Raw genomic sequence first — 18815 nt, 5'->3', positions numbered from 1 at the left:
CCTCCCTGTTGTGCATGGATAGTCCCTTTTTGGCTACATAAGAACCAGCACTCAGGCAAAAGTTCTGATAATTATATTTTTTAAAATCATTACAGAGCATACTCATAAGTACTAATGTACAATAGGTGAGCATGATTGTGAAACCCATCACCATTGTTAGTGTCTACCATTGCTTCTTAGGGACACTCTGTTTCTGAGAATGGAAGCTGCATTAATTCATGCTAGTAAGCACCAACAAAACTATTTTCTATGGGCCCATCTAATTCTTCTTAAAGCCATTTCTGTTCCACCCACCACTACTTTTCAACTCACTTCTTTGCAATCTGGACCTTGCCATGGTAGTTCTCTTGCTTGATTTCTGATGCCATCGCAGACAGTGCTTTGAAGCGCTGGTCTCGGGGCAGCATGTCTGCCTCAATGGCTTCAAGCTTTCTCATAACTGCCTCAAATTGCTCCACACTATCAGGCTGCCAGTCATTCTGCTTCTTTATTATCTCCTTCATGTCCTCCAAGTAGGCCTCACGAACGGTTGCTTTCTTCAGAAATCTCTGGACCAGTTGCTCAACTCTCTCCAGTCTCAACAGCTCCTGTTGGATTGCTTTTCCTCGGTTGTGCTCTGCTTTCTCCAGAATTACCCATTCCTTTTCTAAATCTCTCAGCATCTTTCCTTCAGGGGGCAGGTAAGCATATTGGTTGTTGGCTTGCTGTTTGGTTCTGATGTGGAAGAAATTGGCTTCAATTATTCCCTTCTCCTGGTATTTGGGCGGTTTCTCCACAGTACGGAAGATCTTAAAGTTGCCCATGAGAAGGCACATCTCCTCTAGGGAGTTGGGAAAGAAGCGATCATCCAATTCCACCACCTTAAGCTTTATCCATTTCAAGAGCTCAGAGATTGCTTGCTCATATTGATGCTTCAGGTCATCTGTCTCCTTCAAGAAGAACACACCCTACCAAAAAAAAGAAAAGAAAGCCAAACCAAAGATGAAATATTTTCATCATATAACCAAGCATAGTTTTATTACTGGGCTTTTGTCCAAGACACAAGGCAAAGGTATATGTTACATGAGGGATCCATAACTGGATTTCCCAACATCATTTTCTTCTTTTAAGGTGAGACTAGGATGACAGCATAGTTCCCCAGTCTTAGATAATAAATCTATACAAATGTAAATGAGTGTTTGGTTGAATGGTGTGAGATTTTTATTGGAACTGGTAGAATCCAAGATTAGATTTGGTTTTACCTTTATAGCCTGCCAATGTGGTAGTACAGTTTTTCTGTATATACTGTATACTCAGGGGATTATTAGGACCAGTAATTGTTGAGACTGAGGAAGTGTATGTCTGTGTGTTTGCCTATGTGTAAGTCTGGGTGAATGTGTGTGCGTGTTGGTCGACTGAGGTGCAACCATGTTAGCGGGTGTGAAATTTGTATTGTGTGAGTGGAAGTGTGTTGAGTCAGTGGAATTTTGATGTTTTCTTGTTTTATATGCTGTCTTATTTAATTTTGTTCTGTTTCCTTTGTAAACCACTTTGCAATATTTTCTAATGCAAATTGGTATATAAATATTTGAAATAAATATATTTGAAAAATAAAAGTGGCCCCAGGAGCCCCCTGATTTGATTCAGGGCCATGGCACAGCAGGAGGAGAGGTCTACCCTTTCACCACTACCACATCCCTGATCTAATTTACCCTCCAGTGCTGCCACTAGCCACTGAGAGAAAAATAGGCAGGCGGGCGGGCACAATATAGGTACCTGCATGTTTTACCTTCAAGGCCAATAACAGAGTCTCAGACATACAAAGAAGCAAGAGAGTTATTCTCTTTGTGACAGTAGCAATCTGAACTCACGTTGCACATGGTTGCAGTGCAGTTGAGTTGTTCTGCCAATGAAGAAGGTACTGACCATTTAAGAAAATAGGTGTTCACATTTATGTCGTTTCAGCAAGAGTAGTAAGGACGGACTGCATAATCAGTTTAGATGGATGCAGTTGTTCATTTTACCACACATTTTAACATATATCTGCACAGCATGCATTGCAAAGTGCCCCTTATGTTGCCACTTGACAGAATGTACTGGATAAAATTATCATCTTCATCCATCCTTTATCATGATAGAATCAATCAAAATTGACATGTGTGAATGATAAACCCAGTCATCTCAATGGTCACCATCTTGTGTAAACCTGTCTTGATGTGGAAATCTTGGAGAGTGTGGGCAGATTACCATGTGCCCGCTGAAAATTTAGACACTTGATGAACCACCCTGAGATAAGTTTACCACACAACATGGTCAACTCAGGTATGTTTCAATTTAAAACTCCACCTCTTCAAAATCTTTGTCTGTGGAATCAGTCCTAAATCTGAGGCAGCATGGATTAAATGCAAAGTAACTGCTCATCTTAAAAAAAATGTGGGAGGCTAAGGACAAATTTAAGGAAGTACTAATTCACATAGCATAAACTATGGGGAAGGGCTGTAGCTCAGTGGCAGAGCATGTGCTTTGCATGCACAAGGCCCCAGGTCCAATCCCTGGCATCCCCAGGTAGGGCTGGGAGAATGAAAATCTGGACAGCAGCCTCGGCCAATCAGCACAGACAGTGCTGAGCTAGGTAGACCAATGCTTTAGCTCAGTATAAGGCAGCTTCTTAAGTTCCTATGAATTCATAACCGTAAGATATAGTGATGGTCACCAACCTGGACAGCATTAAAAGAGGATTCGACAAACAGGGATACCCTGGAGGATAAGACTGTCAATAGCTACTAGTTATGATGACTAAACCTCCAGTATCAGAGGCAGCACGCTTTTCAGTGCCAGTTGCCGCAGAACACAAGCAGGAGAGAATTATGGCACTCAGATCCTGTTTGTGGTCTTCCCATAAAGTAAGCATCTGATTGGCCCTGTGAGAACAGAATGTTGAACTAGAGGGTTGTTTTGTTCTTCTTACAGCTATACTGAGATATATTTACTATATTGAGAGCCAGTGTGGTGTAGTGGTTAAGGTGTTGGACTACGACAATCCCACAAAGCCATGAAGCTCACTGGGTAACCTTGGGCCAGTCACTGCCTCTCCGCCTCAGAGGAAGGCAATGGTAAACCACCTCTGAAAACCGCTTACCATGAAAACCCTGTTCATAGGGTTACCATAAGTTGGGATCGACTTGAAGGCAGTCCATTTCATTTCACAGCTACACATATTTATTTTGTGCTGTTTTAAACAAGCATAGGTTTCAAGAGATACAAGAGAACGAGACAAGCATATTACTGATCAGTACTAGAGAAAGACTGCTGGCTTTTGGACATGCGACGTACAAAGTGCTCACTTTACGTTTGGCCAAAAGTAACCAAACTCTGATAAGGGTCCTCTGCCACTCAACTGCTGAACTTTTTAAAAAAAATCACAAATCCACCCAATTGTCTGTATTTTTTTAAAAAAACTATTATTAAATGCATATACTGCCCTTCCTTTACAGGAGCCCAGGGTGGTTTTCTACTCATAACTAATGGTCATCAATCTGTAATCTTACTGAAGACCCCTAGATTCATTCATTTCAGTTTAAACCTTCAGTAGGGTATTTGTTGCCACAACTTTTTAATGAAGACTTCCGTAGCTTTCAAGTAGCTGCTTCCCCTAACTAATATTGGAAGCACAAATCAGAAAAAGATGCAAGGGGACTCTATGATGTGGTACCATCTAGGCCTGGGCCCAGTACTCCTAGAGCAAGACTTGATTATGCTAGTCCATTTGAACTATTGGCATTCAGCATGAGGATCTGTACGTCCCTGTAAAGACTGTGGTTGTCCGTCATGTTGATTTAGCACCTGACACAAGCCCTATGGAAACATCTTCAGAGTGAAACCATTTTAAACAATCATGATCTTTTTTGCATTTACCCCTCCCCCCAATTCATTTACAATTTTTAGTTTCCATTTCTTAATCCTAGCTTTGAAAGAACTAAAACTGAAATGTCCAAAGCTACGGAAAACCATAACAGACAATGCAGGACAGTAGTCTGTGTCACTTTCAGTAATGTCTCAGTCAGGCCCCAGCTGTTACCCTGAGCAGGCAGACAGATCAGTTAATGAGGAAGATGCTGAAACCAAATAAAAACCTATCAGCTGCATGTGCTAATCTGCTTGTAACTGTTTTCAAAATGCACAGAGAACAAAGAAACTATGGCCCAGGGCAGGCAAAGGAGTGAAACAGCAGCATCAACCTTGAGTGCTGGAAAAGCTGCTAGCACCCTGTTCTCGCTGAAGAATCCTAATACATGCATGGTCACCAGAGCAGATGGGGGAAAGGAGATTGACCTCTCTGCATGAATTCCCTCTGTGTTCCTGGTCACCCAGTACAGTCTTAATGCATACTAAGGCTGCTTTGATCCAAGAGAGGCTTCCCTGGTGCAATCCTGTTAGGGAACTATCACTGTGACTGAGGTCACCAAGAGATTATCATGTCTCCCTGTGTTTGTTTTGGTCTTCTAAGGAAGGAAGGAGGGGAGACATAAGGAAAAGGAGAAGGGATCTATGTGAAAGAACACTGGAAGAGAATTTCAGTGGGTAGGAAGACCATGAAAAGGGGAAGCACAAAGGGCAGAAAACCTGAAATAGGAATACAGAGAAATTTGTGGTAGAGCATGTTAGACTTTGAACCCTAACTGATGTTCTGACAACTGTATTGTGTGTGTATGTTAGACAGACAGACAGAGAGACAGCAATATAGTTTCTGCCCCTTTTATCATCCACTGTATCTGTGGAAGCCTCCTGAATAATGTGCTACGCAATACCAAAGCTAGTCACGACTCCTGTAGCACTGAGAAGACACTGCACAGTTTTTTCAGCTACAGCTTATCCTATTAGACTGCTCAGCTAGTCCAGGGTCCCTTTGAAATTAACAAAACACTCTGAGGATGTGCCAAAAGTGGTGGAGAACTGCTTATGTTTGCCCTGTGCAAGAGAAACTAACTGCTTTCAGTCTTCATAGTCTTTTACCCTCCTAGGGCTTTTCTTTCTTTTTTTGAGGCAGAATGTAGAGGACAATATTGACTTTCATTTTTTCTATGAAAATCTGATTTAGCCTGTGGAGAGAATTTACTTAAGAAACACCAGAGACAGGGAATACTGATTTATGTAACAGCAGTGCACTGACTTTAGAGAGTCTTTTCTGGACAGTCTGGTCCTGCTTCAGTCTGGAAAAGCAATGGTAGTAGAATGACACATAGGTCATGATGGATCTCTCATCAGGAAATGGCACTGCCACATCCTCAGCATCCAGCAGCTTTGTGATTCCCAGCTGCTTCTCGGCCACAGTGAAGGCATTATTTAGGTTCTTGATGGGTTGGTCACGACTCAAGGAACTGTACTGGATGAGATCAGGCCTGGAGAAATGAAAGAAAGACAGGAAAAAACCTACAAATAAGGTTATGTTTAGAAGACGAAATGAAGTGAACACCAAGCCATGCATGGCAAGTGCAGCCTGCCTGATAAGTATAACGTAAAGCAAACCATGTACGCCACTTGAGCTCCTTGGAGAACAGATGAGGTATAAATGCAATGAATGAACGAATGAACGAATGAATGAATGGCACTTCAATCCTCCTGCCATTCACCATAATTTACTTATTAAAGCATTTTTTGTCCCACTTTTCAGTCAAAAACGCTTACAAAAGTTCAAAGAAAAACAAGACAGCCCCTGCCTGTAGGATTATGATCTGAACGCATGACAAAGGAAAAAGCAATGAGAGGCTTAAGAGGAAAGCAAACACTTGGGTGGCTGTTCTTAAAGATTACATACTAGTTCAGCCTTTCCCAATTTTTGGGTCCCCAGATGTTGCTGGACTACAGTTCCCATAATTCCTGACCATTGGCCATGCTGGCTGGGGCTGATGGGAGTTGTAGTCTAGCAATTTCTGGGAATCCAAAGGTTGGGAAAGGCTTTACTTGTTCATATAATGGCCAGCTAGAATGGAAACAGTTTAGAGGGAGAAAGAGCCAAACAAAGCTGATCTCTCAGCAGAGCCAAAGCAATGGCCCAGCTTCCCATCTCTCCCTCTGTTTCAGCCGATAGAATATTTAGAATTTAATATCTTGTTCAAAGAGGCAAGCGGATAATAGTATAGAGAAGCCACAGCCATATCTATAAGACTCAAGTTCATTCTGCTGCTTGGTGATGAAGCTTCACACATGTTACAGGGCAAACTGTATTGCGAGGGGTGCCGCTAGAGTCAGACTAGTTCAAGAAGGTCAGGGCCCTGCTGCTTGAGGGCTGGGGCTGGGCATACAACAGAGCCCTTTCAGTGTGTTGTGTTCTGATTCTATGCTAGACCCCATGGAGAGGCAAGGCAGGAGGCCAATCGAAGGTTGCCGGACCATGTATATCTCTGAGCGAGCAATGGGCTCCAGTGAAGGTTGGGAGCAGGCTGAGATCTTTTAAGCCTCTTTCTCCAGACTAACTCCTACAGGTTCCATCCCCTTTTAGAGAACTTCAGACTCTTAAGAGGGCAGCACTCTGGCCTGAAGATGGGCATTCCTCCAATCCATGGCTTCCCTCCTGGTGTGTTCCATGTGCTACCAGATTGGTGATGTGCAGTGGTAGGCACTTGGTTCCTCAGGATCAGGGAAAAGTGCCCATGAGGGTCCAGGCTCTGGCCCAAAAAGCCCTGGGAGTCTGGGAGGTTCCTCTGGGGGATCCTGTTCCTACAGCCTTAGGCTGAATGGTCTCCCTGTATTCAGCAGTCAGATCTGATCCCTGAACCTGACCTGGCTCCTCAACTGGTGCCCCTGCAGCCCCCAACCCCATGTCCAGATCCCTGCTAGGTTCATGGGTCAAGACACAGTGATAGTCAATCCATCTATTCCTTTAAAAAAACTACCACTTTTTTTAAGAGTGCTGCTGTGGACCAAAGCAGCAGACAGTCACATCCACCATCTTCATCACTCATCAGGAAAACTGATCAGGCATCAGCAAGGGTCCTTTTCCATTCTTTTGTTTTTCTGGAAAAGGAAATAATAAGGGACCTGCTTGTTCCCTTCCTACTGCCTGGTAAGTGGGAGGAAGGAAGGAGCAAGCAACAAGGGCAGCATGGAAGCAGGGGACAGAGAGTGGTGTGGTAGAGTGGGAAGGGAGGAATCCACATCTCACACTCAAATCTCAAATTTAGGAGCAATCCCTAGTGGCCTGCTTCAGCCAAGTTTATTGTATCTGGGATGGGGGTTTTAGGATCAGAGTATGCACTTCACGGGGTGTGCAACCACAGCCTAATTCTCACATACAGAGTCCACGATGCAGTATGAGGAAAAGCACTTCCTCCAGTCCAACTAATTAATCATACAGACCCTGGATTCATTTAGCTGTGAAGGGCACAAAGCCCCTGACAACTTAAAATATCCTAAAATAGGATGGGAAAATACAACTGGAAAATGTGAGGCATGTATCCCAACTGGAAGTTTCCCTCCTAAACCATCCCATACAGGAGAGGGGAGGGGAGGTTGGAATACCACTATAAGGCTCATATTCAGGGCTAGATGGGTGGCATCCTGCTCACCCAGCCATCCACATATTTAGACAGCATCAATATGGCATGAGGCTGCTGAGGATGAGGGCTGGGTGAGCAAGAATCCTTGGAGCTCAGACATCCTGCACTAAAAGGAAGAGAATTTCCCTTTAACCCCCACCCTTACCCCATTTCTTGTGGGATCCAATTTGTGTTTTTTTAAAGCATCTTTTTTTCTCAGCTCATTAACAAATAATTTCCATTTGTTTAACATGGATTGAAACTACTCCTGCAGGATCTCCTACTTCTCTTTTACCTGTGAGCATGAATGAGTGCATTGAAGGCTAGCCCATCACGCCAGCTTTTGGAGAAGTCTTTCACACTGACATTAGAGTAGCTGGCAGTCTTACACTGACACCAGACCAGCAGGGCATCATTGGCAGAGAGGACATTAGCTCTGGATCCAAACTCCTCCTAGGAACAAACCAAGGAAAGAAACCTCAAACTACAATTACATTTTGTTTTGTTCTTATATGCTTTCAAGTCAATTACAACTTATGGTGACCCTATGAATCATCTCTCTCTGAAAATCTACCATTAATTTAAAACCCCATAAAGACCAATGATAAAAATGGACTTTCATAATCAGCCGCAGAAATAAGTGGCAATCATATAATCAACATTACTTGTTGAACATAGTAGAAACTTCAGCCTCTCTTTAACAGGAAAGATCTATTGCCGTCATGCCCTGCTGGAGGGCTATTTAGAAACATCTGATTGGTCAATGTGGTAAAACAATATGCTGGGATAAATGTGCCTTTAATGTGATCTAGCAGGGCTCTTCCTAGATTCTCACCGTTGCACTTTTTTATGTATATCTCTCCTTGCTAGCCTTTCTCTCTCCCAATCTTCCTTTCCTTCTCAGATTCTTTACTGTGGCATTCTCCTCTTCCCATCATTTGTCTGGACAATTCCAATCTCTTCTGATTTGCTGTCATAAATGTTATTTTGACTGCATTGCAGATATCCATATCCTTTCATGACTCAGCAGACAAGTATTACCTCAGCTTTTAGATACCAGGCAATGGTGGCCATCTTCCAGAAGGACTTTGGGGTTGTCCCAATTACCTCTTTGTCCTCTTTCTGCTGATGTAATTGATGTTTGCTATTAATTTGTTTTTATCAGGCATTTTGAAACTGGGTGTGTTTATATAATTTCAGTTGTTTTTAATATGTAAGCCACCTTGGAGACTTTTAAGTAAAATATGGGTTGTGAACAGAGTTTGGAAAAGTTACTTTTTTGAACTACAACTCCCAACAGCCCCAGCCAGCATGGCGCTGGCTGGGGCTGATGGGAGTTGTAGTTCAAAAAAAGTAACTTTTCCAAGCTCTGGTTGTGAATACTTTAAGGGAATACCTATGTTCCTTTTCCTGTTTCCTCCTGAAGTCCCTAAAATTTACCTTTCCTCCCATAGGCCTTTTTGTCTGCTATTCCCTAGGATAGAAGTAGCTCATCCTATGGCAGTTAAAATCAGAAAAACTCAGCCAATGGTCCCCTGAGTTGCTTTGGCCTGCCTACCCCTCTGTGCCATTAAGGCAGCTCATCCTGCCAGGGCCTCACTACCAGTACCATACAATCCCATAGTCCATTGCAATGTAGATATCAGGCAAAGATAATCAGCTCCAAATAAAATTGAACTGATTACATGTGGCTACAAATCCAGCTTTTCTGACAAGATGGCTCTGAGATGAAAACATTTTAAACAAACTGAAATTAATGGACCTACAGTTCAGTTACAAATTTAGTGAGGCATTTTCTACCTACAGTTGAGTTACCATCTGTTAGGTGGATGTCACAGATAGCAAAACAGTTAATTGCAAGCTAAGCTTAAATTACCCTAGGGAATGAGGATCTCTCTCTTCCTTTCTCATCATTTAAACAGATAACATTATACATATTTATATAGTACATTTTGAAACCCTTGAATTTAAATAGGCTTTCAATCTACCTGAAAACCTAAAACTTGATATTTTGAAATAGAGTCAAATTTCAGTTTGCTGGTAAATGATTAGGCTGGGGAAAAAGACATTTTGGAACACCTGGTGAGTGATCATAATCACAAAGCAAAAAACAACAAAAGCTTTTAAAGTACAGGTTTACCTTATCAAGTCTGATGGATGCAATTTGAAATCTGAGGATAATTATCCACATTAACCCCAGAATGAGAGTTCGGTCTCCATCTACAATGTTCTCAGGCCCAATAACTTTCACTTGTACCTGTCAAGTGCACAAGCAATGTCTGTCAGAGGTTTGTTGTCATTATTAGCTTACTTATATAAATCCTTGAGAATTAAACTCATTTTAACTGATTTTAATATTGTATTTTTCTATTGATGTAATCTGCACTGGGACCTCATGGAGAAGGATGTGTAAGAAATCGAATAAATAAATAAGTACAAAAGCAAGTGTGCCTAATCTGTGGTTCTCCAGGTGTTGTTGGACTCCATCTCCCATCAGCCCCAGCCAACCTGGCCAATGGTCATAGATTATAGAAGTTGTGGTCCAGCAACATCAGGAGAGGAATGTGTTAGCCACCCCTGCCAGACAGAATGAACAAGGCTGTACACTCCAAGAATATAATCTCATATGAACAAATTGTATGAAATTTGATTCAATTCTATCCACTACCATTTCTGAAGACTAAATATGAATTACTTAATGATTATAGCCCTTTCAAAATATACCAGAACGAATATAAAATCTAATTAGCAAAATATATCAAACGTAATCTGATAATAAATTCAAGCCCCTATCTTCAACACTTAAAAAGAAATGGGAAAAAGAGAGGAAGAATGGTCTTGAACTTTTAATACTATTCCATCACTATGAATTAGCATTACTCTTAAAGAATATTTCCTTAAATTTGTGTACCAATGACACCTAGCATGCATATATATGTACTGTCCTGAAACGTAACAGGTTTCCATTCTCCACATTTCTGTAGCAATTTGCATTTTATTTTAAAAAATCCTCATGAAAGTTCTTCAGCATTTTAGTGCAAATTTCTCCTAATAAACACACTTTTGAATGAGTTTTGACTAATGCACGTATTGTATTTTTGTATGTTATTTTCACTAATATATTCATTTTCATGTGCACTTCCCCCTAATATATACATTTTTGTAAACATTGTTTTACAAAACATTGCAAAATTCAGAAAAGTGCAAATTTCGAAGGATGGCTGTGTTTCAGTTCTCTTATTGTTTCAGAAAGTGCCAATTTCATAGATTCCATTTTAAATGTGAACTGAATCAAATTTCTCCCCCATCCCATTGTGACCCTAAGTTCTCACTTTGGTTTTGAGAAACTGGATTGCTTTGCTGTTGTTCTCCAGAAAATGAACCCTCATTTTGCCTTTGTTTGGTTTGGGCAATTGCTCAGCAGACAGTAGCTCCAGCAGCTGCAGGAGATAAATGCCATCTTTCAGTTCAGTGTAGAGATCATGAATTTGAATGTCCCCCTGCAAAATTAAAAATCCAGAAATTCAGCCAATATTTCATCCTTCTTGATATTAACAGATATCGATAGACAGTGGCAAGCAAATGCTGCAATTGCTGTTTGATTGGTATATAGTTAAGTAGAAGGAAAGAAACAGAAAAGGTGTTCTTTTCCTCTGAGCCCTTAGGTTTGCAACATTTAATATTATGAATGGGAATATTTTTATTTAATTTGTCCTCTTAATAAATGGCCCCAAGCTGCTAAGAGAACTTGCAACAAGCAGAAATTTTTGGGACACCTGTGAAGCAGTTTGTGATATGAGGTGACAATGATTTATAATGTATAATCAATGTGCATGGTTTGTTACAAAGTAAAAGAGAACGAGTCCTTGGCCCCAAAGAGGGTCACCATCTGAAATTCAACAGAGGAGACAGCAGAAGAAGAGGAAGGAAATGAAGGCAGGGGAAATTAGGGGAAAGAATATAGAAGTATTTCAGTTACATGCACTTAGGTGCATCAGGTGCCACAGCATTAATCAGGTGCCACAGCATCTGATTGTTCTGATGCACAACCTATACTCTGGACAAGAGGCTACTGTAAGGACAGAATATGGAGAAACCAATTGGTTCCCCATCAGAAAGGGTGTGAGACGGGTATATTTTATCACCCTATTTATTTAATCTATACACAGAACATATCATACGGAAAGCGGGATTGGACCAAGATGAAGGAGGTGTGAAAATTGGAGGGAGAAATATCAATAATTTAAGATATGCGGACAATACTGTACTACTAGCAGAAACCAGTAATGATTTGAAATGAATGCTGATGAAAGTTAAAGAGGAAAGTACAAAAGCAGGACTACAATTGAACGTCAAAAAGACTAAAGTAATAACAGAAGAGTGGTTTCTATACCCCCAGGGTGAGAGGCTGTTGGAGTCTTTGCCCCTTCGAGTGAGAGACGAGGGGGACTGCTTAGTATAAATGTTCTGTTTAGTGTGTGTGCTCATTGTTGTTTGCTTGCTTCTATGTATTTAGATTTGTCTGGTTCTCATGATATAGACATGCAAATAGGTGGCTGTTTGAGGGTGTGAGAATGACTTATGGGAGTGCTCATAGATTGTGGATAATGTGATTTGAGGTGTGCCAGAATACTAAGTTTGAGTGCATTGGTTTAGAAGGTTGATATGTTTGATTAGTATAAGTGTGCTGATCTTGTAAGGGTATGCTTGAGGAAATGTAATGACATCTATTTGCGACTGTAGTTAGAAGAAATCCTGTTTATTACTTTAAAGGGGGCCGGCTGTGTAATTGTTTTGCTTTGTTCAATGATATGATTGATGTATAGTGGTTGGAAAGTGAATGGATTTTCTTTTGTTTACTCATCTGTCATGATCATTAAAAAGGTTGAATTTATATTGTTTTTAATTGATATTTATTAGTAATTTTATTTCTTGTTGTCTAGAGAGTATTTTGTTCAGTTTACTATGTTATGAATTTTTCTAGTATTTTCGTAGATTTGTATGTGCAATGTTTATTTTGATACTAAAGAGGACATTCTGTTCAGCTGTTGGCTGTGTTTCATAGACTGTAGAAATTCTTGGGTTGGTTTTTTTTTTGCATTTGCTGCTTGTTTAAGATATTTTAACTTGCGTTGCAAACTGCCTAGAGTTTTTGTTTAAATGTAAGCAGTATAGAAGTTGTCCAAATAAATAAAAATAAATAAATGGATCACATCTGGCACAGTTTGAGGAAACCACCTACACTGTGTTTGTAGAACACGTTGTTGATCCAGTTGGTGAATGTTTTCTGCTGCATGGTCATACGTTGCTCTTGGAGCTTTTTGAATTGTTCTTGTACATATTCTGTCTCCATGGTGCCCTAAAAACAGGAGCATTCCAACATAATTCCTTCAAAATTAATCATGCATCACCCTGTCCAGCTTGTCAGTTTTCCTGCATTCATAAGCTTTTTATTCTCCTTGAGGTCAAGGAATGCCCACCAGATGCATTCAACAGAAAACTGTCACCCAAATCTTTCAGCCTGCATTCTTTCCTTTCACTTTCTTTCTATCAGAGCAAGTTTCATATATCTTGCAGTGCATTTCTTGCCATTAGGAAAGGGGTGCTTCTGTCTATCAGCTATTAAGGTGACAATACTGAAGATGGTAAACTATTAAGCTGAAGACATTTTGGAAGAGTACTAGATCAATATGTTAACAGAATAGCCAATGAAACCCTAGCAAAACATTAAAAAGCAAAAGATAAATAGCTAATTCTAACATTTCAACATTAAAACAAAAGAAATTATAGTAGGAAAAAAGTCGTGCCTTCCTTTGATTTTCTGTACTTACTTTAATGAATGACAGAGAACTGTGTTTTATTAAAAGATGCCACATAGGAGTTGCAGTGTTAAAAATGTTGGGAAAGGGCCAGCGTTCAGTGGTAGAGCACCTGCTTTGCATGCAGAAGGTCCCAGGCTCAATCCCTGGCATCTCCAGGTAGGGATGGAAAAGACTCCCTGCATGAATCTCTGGAGAGCTGCTGACAGTTGGTGTAGACTGGGTGGGGGAGACTTTCTCTGGTTAGGGGGCCAGATTCTTATTTCCCTACCCTTGCAAGACCAAATTTTACAGAGGGGCAAGGCTATCATAATAACATCAGGTGACACTGTGCTTTGAAGCCCTGACTGTTGGGACTTCAAAGCACAAAAGGGGGGTGTTTGAAAGCCCTTATTTGTTTGTTTGTTTATTATTTGATTTATATCCCACCCTTCCTTCCAGCAGGAGCCCAGGGCAACAAACAAAAGCACTAAAAACACTTTAAAACAGCATAAAACAGACTTTAATATACATTAAAACAAAACATCTTAAAAAACATTTTTTTAAAAAGCTTCCCAGACATCTTTTTAAAAAGGTTAAAAACATTTTTTTTAATAAAAAGGTTTAAAAACATTAAAAAGCAATTCCAACACAGATGCAGACTGGGATAGGTCTCAACTTAAAAGGCTTGTTGAAAGAGGAAGGTCTTCAATAGGCGCTGAAAAGATAACAGAGATAGAAAATGGAAATGGACTGCCTTCAAGTCAATCCCGACTTACGGCTACCCTATGAATAGGGTTTTCATAGTAAGAGGTATCCAGAGGGGGTTTACCATTGCCTCCCTCTGAGGCTAGTCCTCCCCAGTTGGCTAGGGCCTGCTTAGCTTGCCACAGCTGCACAAGCCAGCCCCTTCCTTGTCCACAACTGCCAGCTGGGGGGCAACTGGGCTCCTTGGGACTATGCAGCTTGCCCACAGCTGCACAGGTAGCAGGGCACATAACCCCTGAGCCACTCACTGTGGGGATGATCTTTAGCTGGCCCTTGACACCCAGGAGACATGAGCAGGGATTTGAACTCACAGACTCTGGACTCCCAGCCAGGCTCTCCTCCCCACTGCGCCTGTCTAATATTTAAGGGGAGGTTAGGTGCCGCCATACTAAAGGTCTGTTTCCTATGTTGTGAGGAATGGACCTCCTGATAAGATGTATCTGCAGGAGGCCCTCACATTATGCAAACAGCCCCAACATTGCTGTTTAAATCTCTGGTCCTAGGTTCAATCCCCAGCATCTCCAGGTAGGGATGGAAAAGTCTCCCTGCCTGAGACCCTGGAGAGCTGCCAGTCAGTGTAGACCACTGTTCTGCAACCTTGGGTCCCCAGATGTTGGTGGACTACAACTCCCATCACCCTTGGCCAAGCTAGCTGGGGCTGATTTTATTTATTTATTTATTTATATACCGCCCCATAGCCGAAGCTCTCTGGGCGGTTTACAGCAATTAAAAACATTAAAAACAAATATACAAATTTTAAAACACGAAAAACAATTTAAAAACACAATTTTAAAAAATTTAAAACAAATAAAAAATAAAAAATGGGAGTTTTAGTCCGACAACATCTGGAGAACTAAGGTTGAAGAACAGTGGTGTAGACACTACTGAGCTAGATGGGCCAATGGTCTGGCTCAGTGTAAAACAACTTCCTCTGTTTCTCACAAAAAGATGTCAGAAAGATATCCAGAGGATGTGTTGAGAAGCAGTACCCCAAAACAAATAGCTCTTCTCCATCGCTAAACTACTGTGCTTACTTGAGGAGAGGTAATTTTTACATCCTAGAGTGCTGGAGTCTTTTGTCATGCCCATATATTCTTTTCTCAGTTAGCTCTTCGTTTCCTCTTGCTAACAGCCTGCATTCCTGGTTCCACCTGCATTGGTTCAAAAGTAATTGTGCTTTCTAAAGAAACACACAAGTGTTCTTCCTGCCTAATTTGTACATCAAGGAAATTGCATGGGGACTCTCCTTGTTTTAAAGCCCCTTTCCTTAATTTTTCTTTTTGTAATATGAACTTGGTTAGGTTAGTTAATATTTGCTATATAAAAACAAGTTACATCACCTAATTAACTTCATCAGAAAATTAACTTCTTCAGAAAAAGAAGATTAGTGTGAGAGACCATTATTTCTGGTTTCACACACTGAACACTGGACCGTTTGCCCATCCAGCAATGCACTTAGTCCATTCTATGCCATCTCCCCAGTTTCCTGCCACTGTCATTGAATAACGGAATTGGAAAGATCTCCATGGTTAGATGTGGTCTTCTAGGGGTTGTGATGGATGATCCAAAAACAGAGCTGCATTAGTTCCGATTCTCATTCAGTGAAGTCTGTTGCTGGCAAAATGCATCCTGGCAACATGTACTTATGGGAAGACAAAATGCCGAGATCCTACTTTTCAGTTCATATATAGGGTCCCAAAACTAGTTCAAGGGTCCCCTAATCCAACTCCTGCACCAAGAATAAATTAACTTTTACCAGAAGCAGCTAAAGGAGGAAACTCTACATCTAACTTTTGAAGCAACTAGTATCTTTCACCCCTCAAGGCAACTGCTGGACGGAGGGAATTTTGCCCACAGCACACCTCTTCCTGCACATTTTGTGAGGTCCTCATAACATTTGCTTTTTTCTTAATAGCATACAGTGGCCTTCTCTCCTTTCTTTTGCTTCACCTCTGGCCCCAGCAAAATGGATCATCTGAGTCAAACAAAATGGTAGTTTAAAATGATTATACTCTCTGCTATCAGTTGTTCACTTTCTTTTTTCTTACACATGCAATACTATAAAACAGGACAATCAATTCTTTTGCAGAAAATCCTGTTTGTCCTTGTAAAACCATTCTCCTCACAAAGATATTTGATATTAAAATGTATTTTTCATCTTAAGCAATTCTGAGAAGAGTCACAGGTCTACACCTTCATTTGTCCTGCCTGCAGAAAACAAAAAGAATTTTGTGATGTCTGAACTTACCGAGCCTTGTAAGGATGTCACTGTTAAATCCAGAAGAAAAGCATTCAGTGGAACAGAGACACTTTTGATCCAGAACTGCTGGCCTATTCTGGCACTCAAAGCGACCTTTGAATGCTGCGACAGTGAGAAAGTATTTATAATCTATGTGAAAACTCTACATCTGACCAGGAAGGAAAAAGGTCATTAGAATATTGGGGGTAAAGGTCCTTGGTAGTATGGTTGTGATATATTTGCAGCAGTTCAAAAGCTGATATGATGTACTATAATGGGAATTTGGGTTCCAATGCTGGCAGGTGCCCACTTAAAGAAAATATGCACCTCCCACACTAAACTGATGTGTGTGGTTCCATACACTGTGGGACCCACAGTGCAAGGGTATAAATGAGAAAAGTAATTTCAGCAGGATGATGTAAGTATTAAAGTAACTATCAAGTGTTAGAATTAGAATGTCACAATTTAATAAGTCAGTTTATAGTATTGGGCCATTGACTGTGACTAATTTGCCAAAAACCTCTTCAAAGTCCAATGGCCCTTTAGGCTGATATGAGTAAGATATAGCCAGATTCTTTTGGTCATGGTTGGTAAAGTGATTGCTAACAGTCCTGACACAATCCTCCTATCAATGTCTTAATTTAATTGGCTTATATGCCACTTTTCAGAACAATAACCTCACAAAGCAGTTGAAAATCACTGAAATACATAATGAAGAATCAATAACATACAACAATAAAGCAGTCCAATCTCATTACAATCAGACAAATAAACATAAGGCTAAAACCAGCATTGGGCATGTGGCCCAACTAGTCCAACAGCCAACTTCACATTTTAATATCAAAAGGCCATTCTAAAAAAAAGTGTGCCTTTAGAGCTCATTTAAAGTGAGAGCCAGTATGGCGTAGTGGTTAGAGTGTTGGACGATGAACTAGGAGACTAGGGTTCGAATCCCCACAAAGCCATGAAGTTCACTGGGTGACCTTGGGGCAGTCACTGCTTCTCAGTCTCAGAGGAAGGCAATGGTAAACCACCTCTGAATACCGCTTACCATGAAAACCCTATTCATAGGGTCGCCATAAGTCAGGATTGACTTGAAGGCAGTCCAATAATAAAAGAGGTCAGTAACAGGGCTTGAATCATACAAGCATAGAATTGTAGAGTTGGAAGGGGCCTATAAGACCATCGAATTGAACCCTCTGCTCAATGCAGGAATCCAACTTAAAGCATACCCGACAGGTGGCTGTCCAGCTGCCTCTTGAAGGCCTCCAGTCCAGTGTTGGAGAGCCCACCATCTCCCTAGGTAATTGGTTCCATTTTCATACTGCTCTAACAGTTAGGAAGTTTTTCCTGATGTTCAGCTAAAATCTGGCTTCCTGTATCTTGAGCTTGCTTGACTTCCCCCAGAATTCAGGATTTATTTCCATGCCGATGTTAATGGCTAATGGTGTCCCTATGAGAAACACATTGACATTTGTGACTGGTTGCATTCATGGTCCACTATTTCCAGATAGAAGAGTGTGAGACAGATAACCATCCTACAAGGTCCTAAAAATCCTGTTGGGTAATTTGGATATACATGGGTGGTATTTAACTAAATAACTGCACAAGCAGAACAACTTTGCCCTCCTCCCCCCTCCCTGCATGTGCCCTACACCATCTCCACATCTGCTCTGGAAGGCTAGAGAAAACCTCAGAACAGATTAAGGGCAGACTTCCCAGGAGGATTCCTACGCCTGTGCAGCCTCTGAGACGACCTCCGTCTTGGATGAAACTTATCCAGTTTTAAATTCAGTCAGAAGGGTCTTTTCTGACTGGGGATAATTTCTTCCGGATAAGGAAGAAACGTGAGATCCACCACATAGTTTTGTTTTGATTGTTGGAGTCTGGAATTCGTCAGAATTGTCTGTCTTCCAGCAGTTCAGACAGAGCGTGGATTTTTATGCTAGCTCAGCTGGATAAGTGACCCGTGTTTTTTTTAACGGACTAACAGGCAAACATCCATCCTCCTGTCTACATTTATCATTTTCTTATCTATACAGCTAAAGAGATTTGTCAAAGTAACGGCAATTAAGATAACCTAGGTGAGGTAAGACTTTCCTTTTTTATTTACGGAACTAAGGGGGAAGCAAATATAAATAGCTTATCTTTTTTATTGCAAAAAGCTGACATGGAAAATTGCATTTTAAAGATTACAACGAATGAGAGATTTCTGATTGGAAGAGATAAGAAATCTTTTTGATTTATAAGATTTTTGTGTAATATATGTAAGGGACTATTTTTCCTGATCTACTTTTTTTTTGACGAATCTGCTCATTCTCTCTGCTACTAGTTGTTTGGACGCTGTGAACTAAGAGCTGTTTTTGCACTTTGGGGCATTTTAGAGATAAGGCTGTCTAGCGTGTGACGTTAGTTGGTTGGAAAGATTAACTCCTTTGTAACTGGATAAAGAAATAAACTGCTCTTTGCTTGGGACATTGAAAATTGAAGGAGTTT

At 40.8% G+C, this 18815-nt stretch overlaps 1 protein-coding gene across 1 annotated transcript in view; it reads right to left on the bottom strand.

Moving 5' to 3' along the window:
- The window catches only part of SPTBN5 (spectrin beta, non-erythrocytic 5), a 194296-nt gene extending 179068 nt beyond the window's left edge, over positions 1-15228 (bottom strand). The window contains exons 1-7 of the mRNA XM_061611348.1: positions 15115-15228; positions 12757-12873; positions 10847-11014; positions 9655-9771; positions 7810-7967; positions 5150-5378; positions 313-947 (exon numbers count right to left, since the gene is read on the bottom strand). Of these exons, the coding sequence (XP_061467332.1) occupies positions 313-947; positions 5150-5378; positions 7810-7967; positions 9655-9771; positions 10847-11014; positions 12757-12867 (1418 nt within the window). The 5' untranslated portion in view covers positions 12868-12873; positions 15115-15228. The remainder of the gene's footprint in view (positions 1-312; positions 948-5149; positions 5379-7809; positions 7968-9654; positions 9772-10846; positions 11015-12756; positions 12874-15114) is intronic.
- Positions 15229-18815: the final 3587 nt, after the last annotated feature.

Source organism: Rhineura floridana, chromosome 2 (assembly GCF_030035675.1).
Source record: "Rhineura floridana isolate rRhiFlo1 chromosome 2, rRhiFlo1.hap2, whole genome shotgun sequence".
Lineage (NCBI taxonomy): Eukaryota > Metazoa > Chordata > Lepidosauria > Squamata > Rhineuridae > Rhineura > Rhineura floridana.
Note: the sequence above shows the minus strand (reverse complement) of the source record. Positions and strands in the feature narration are given on the sequence as shown.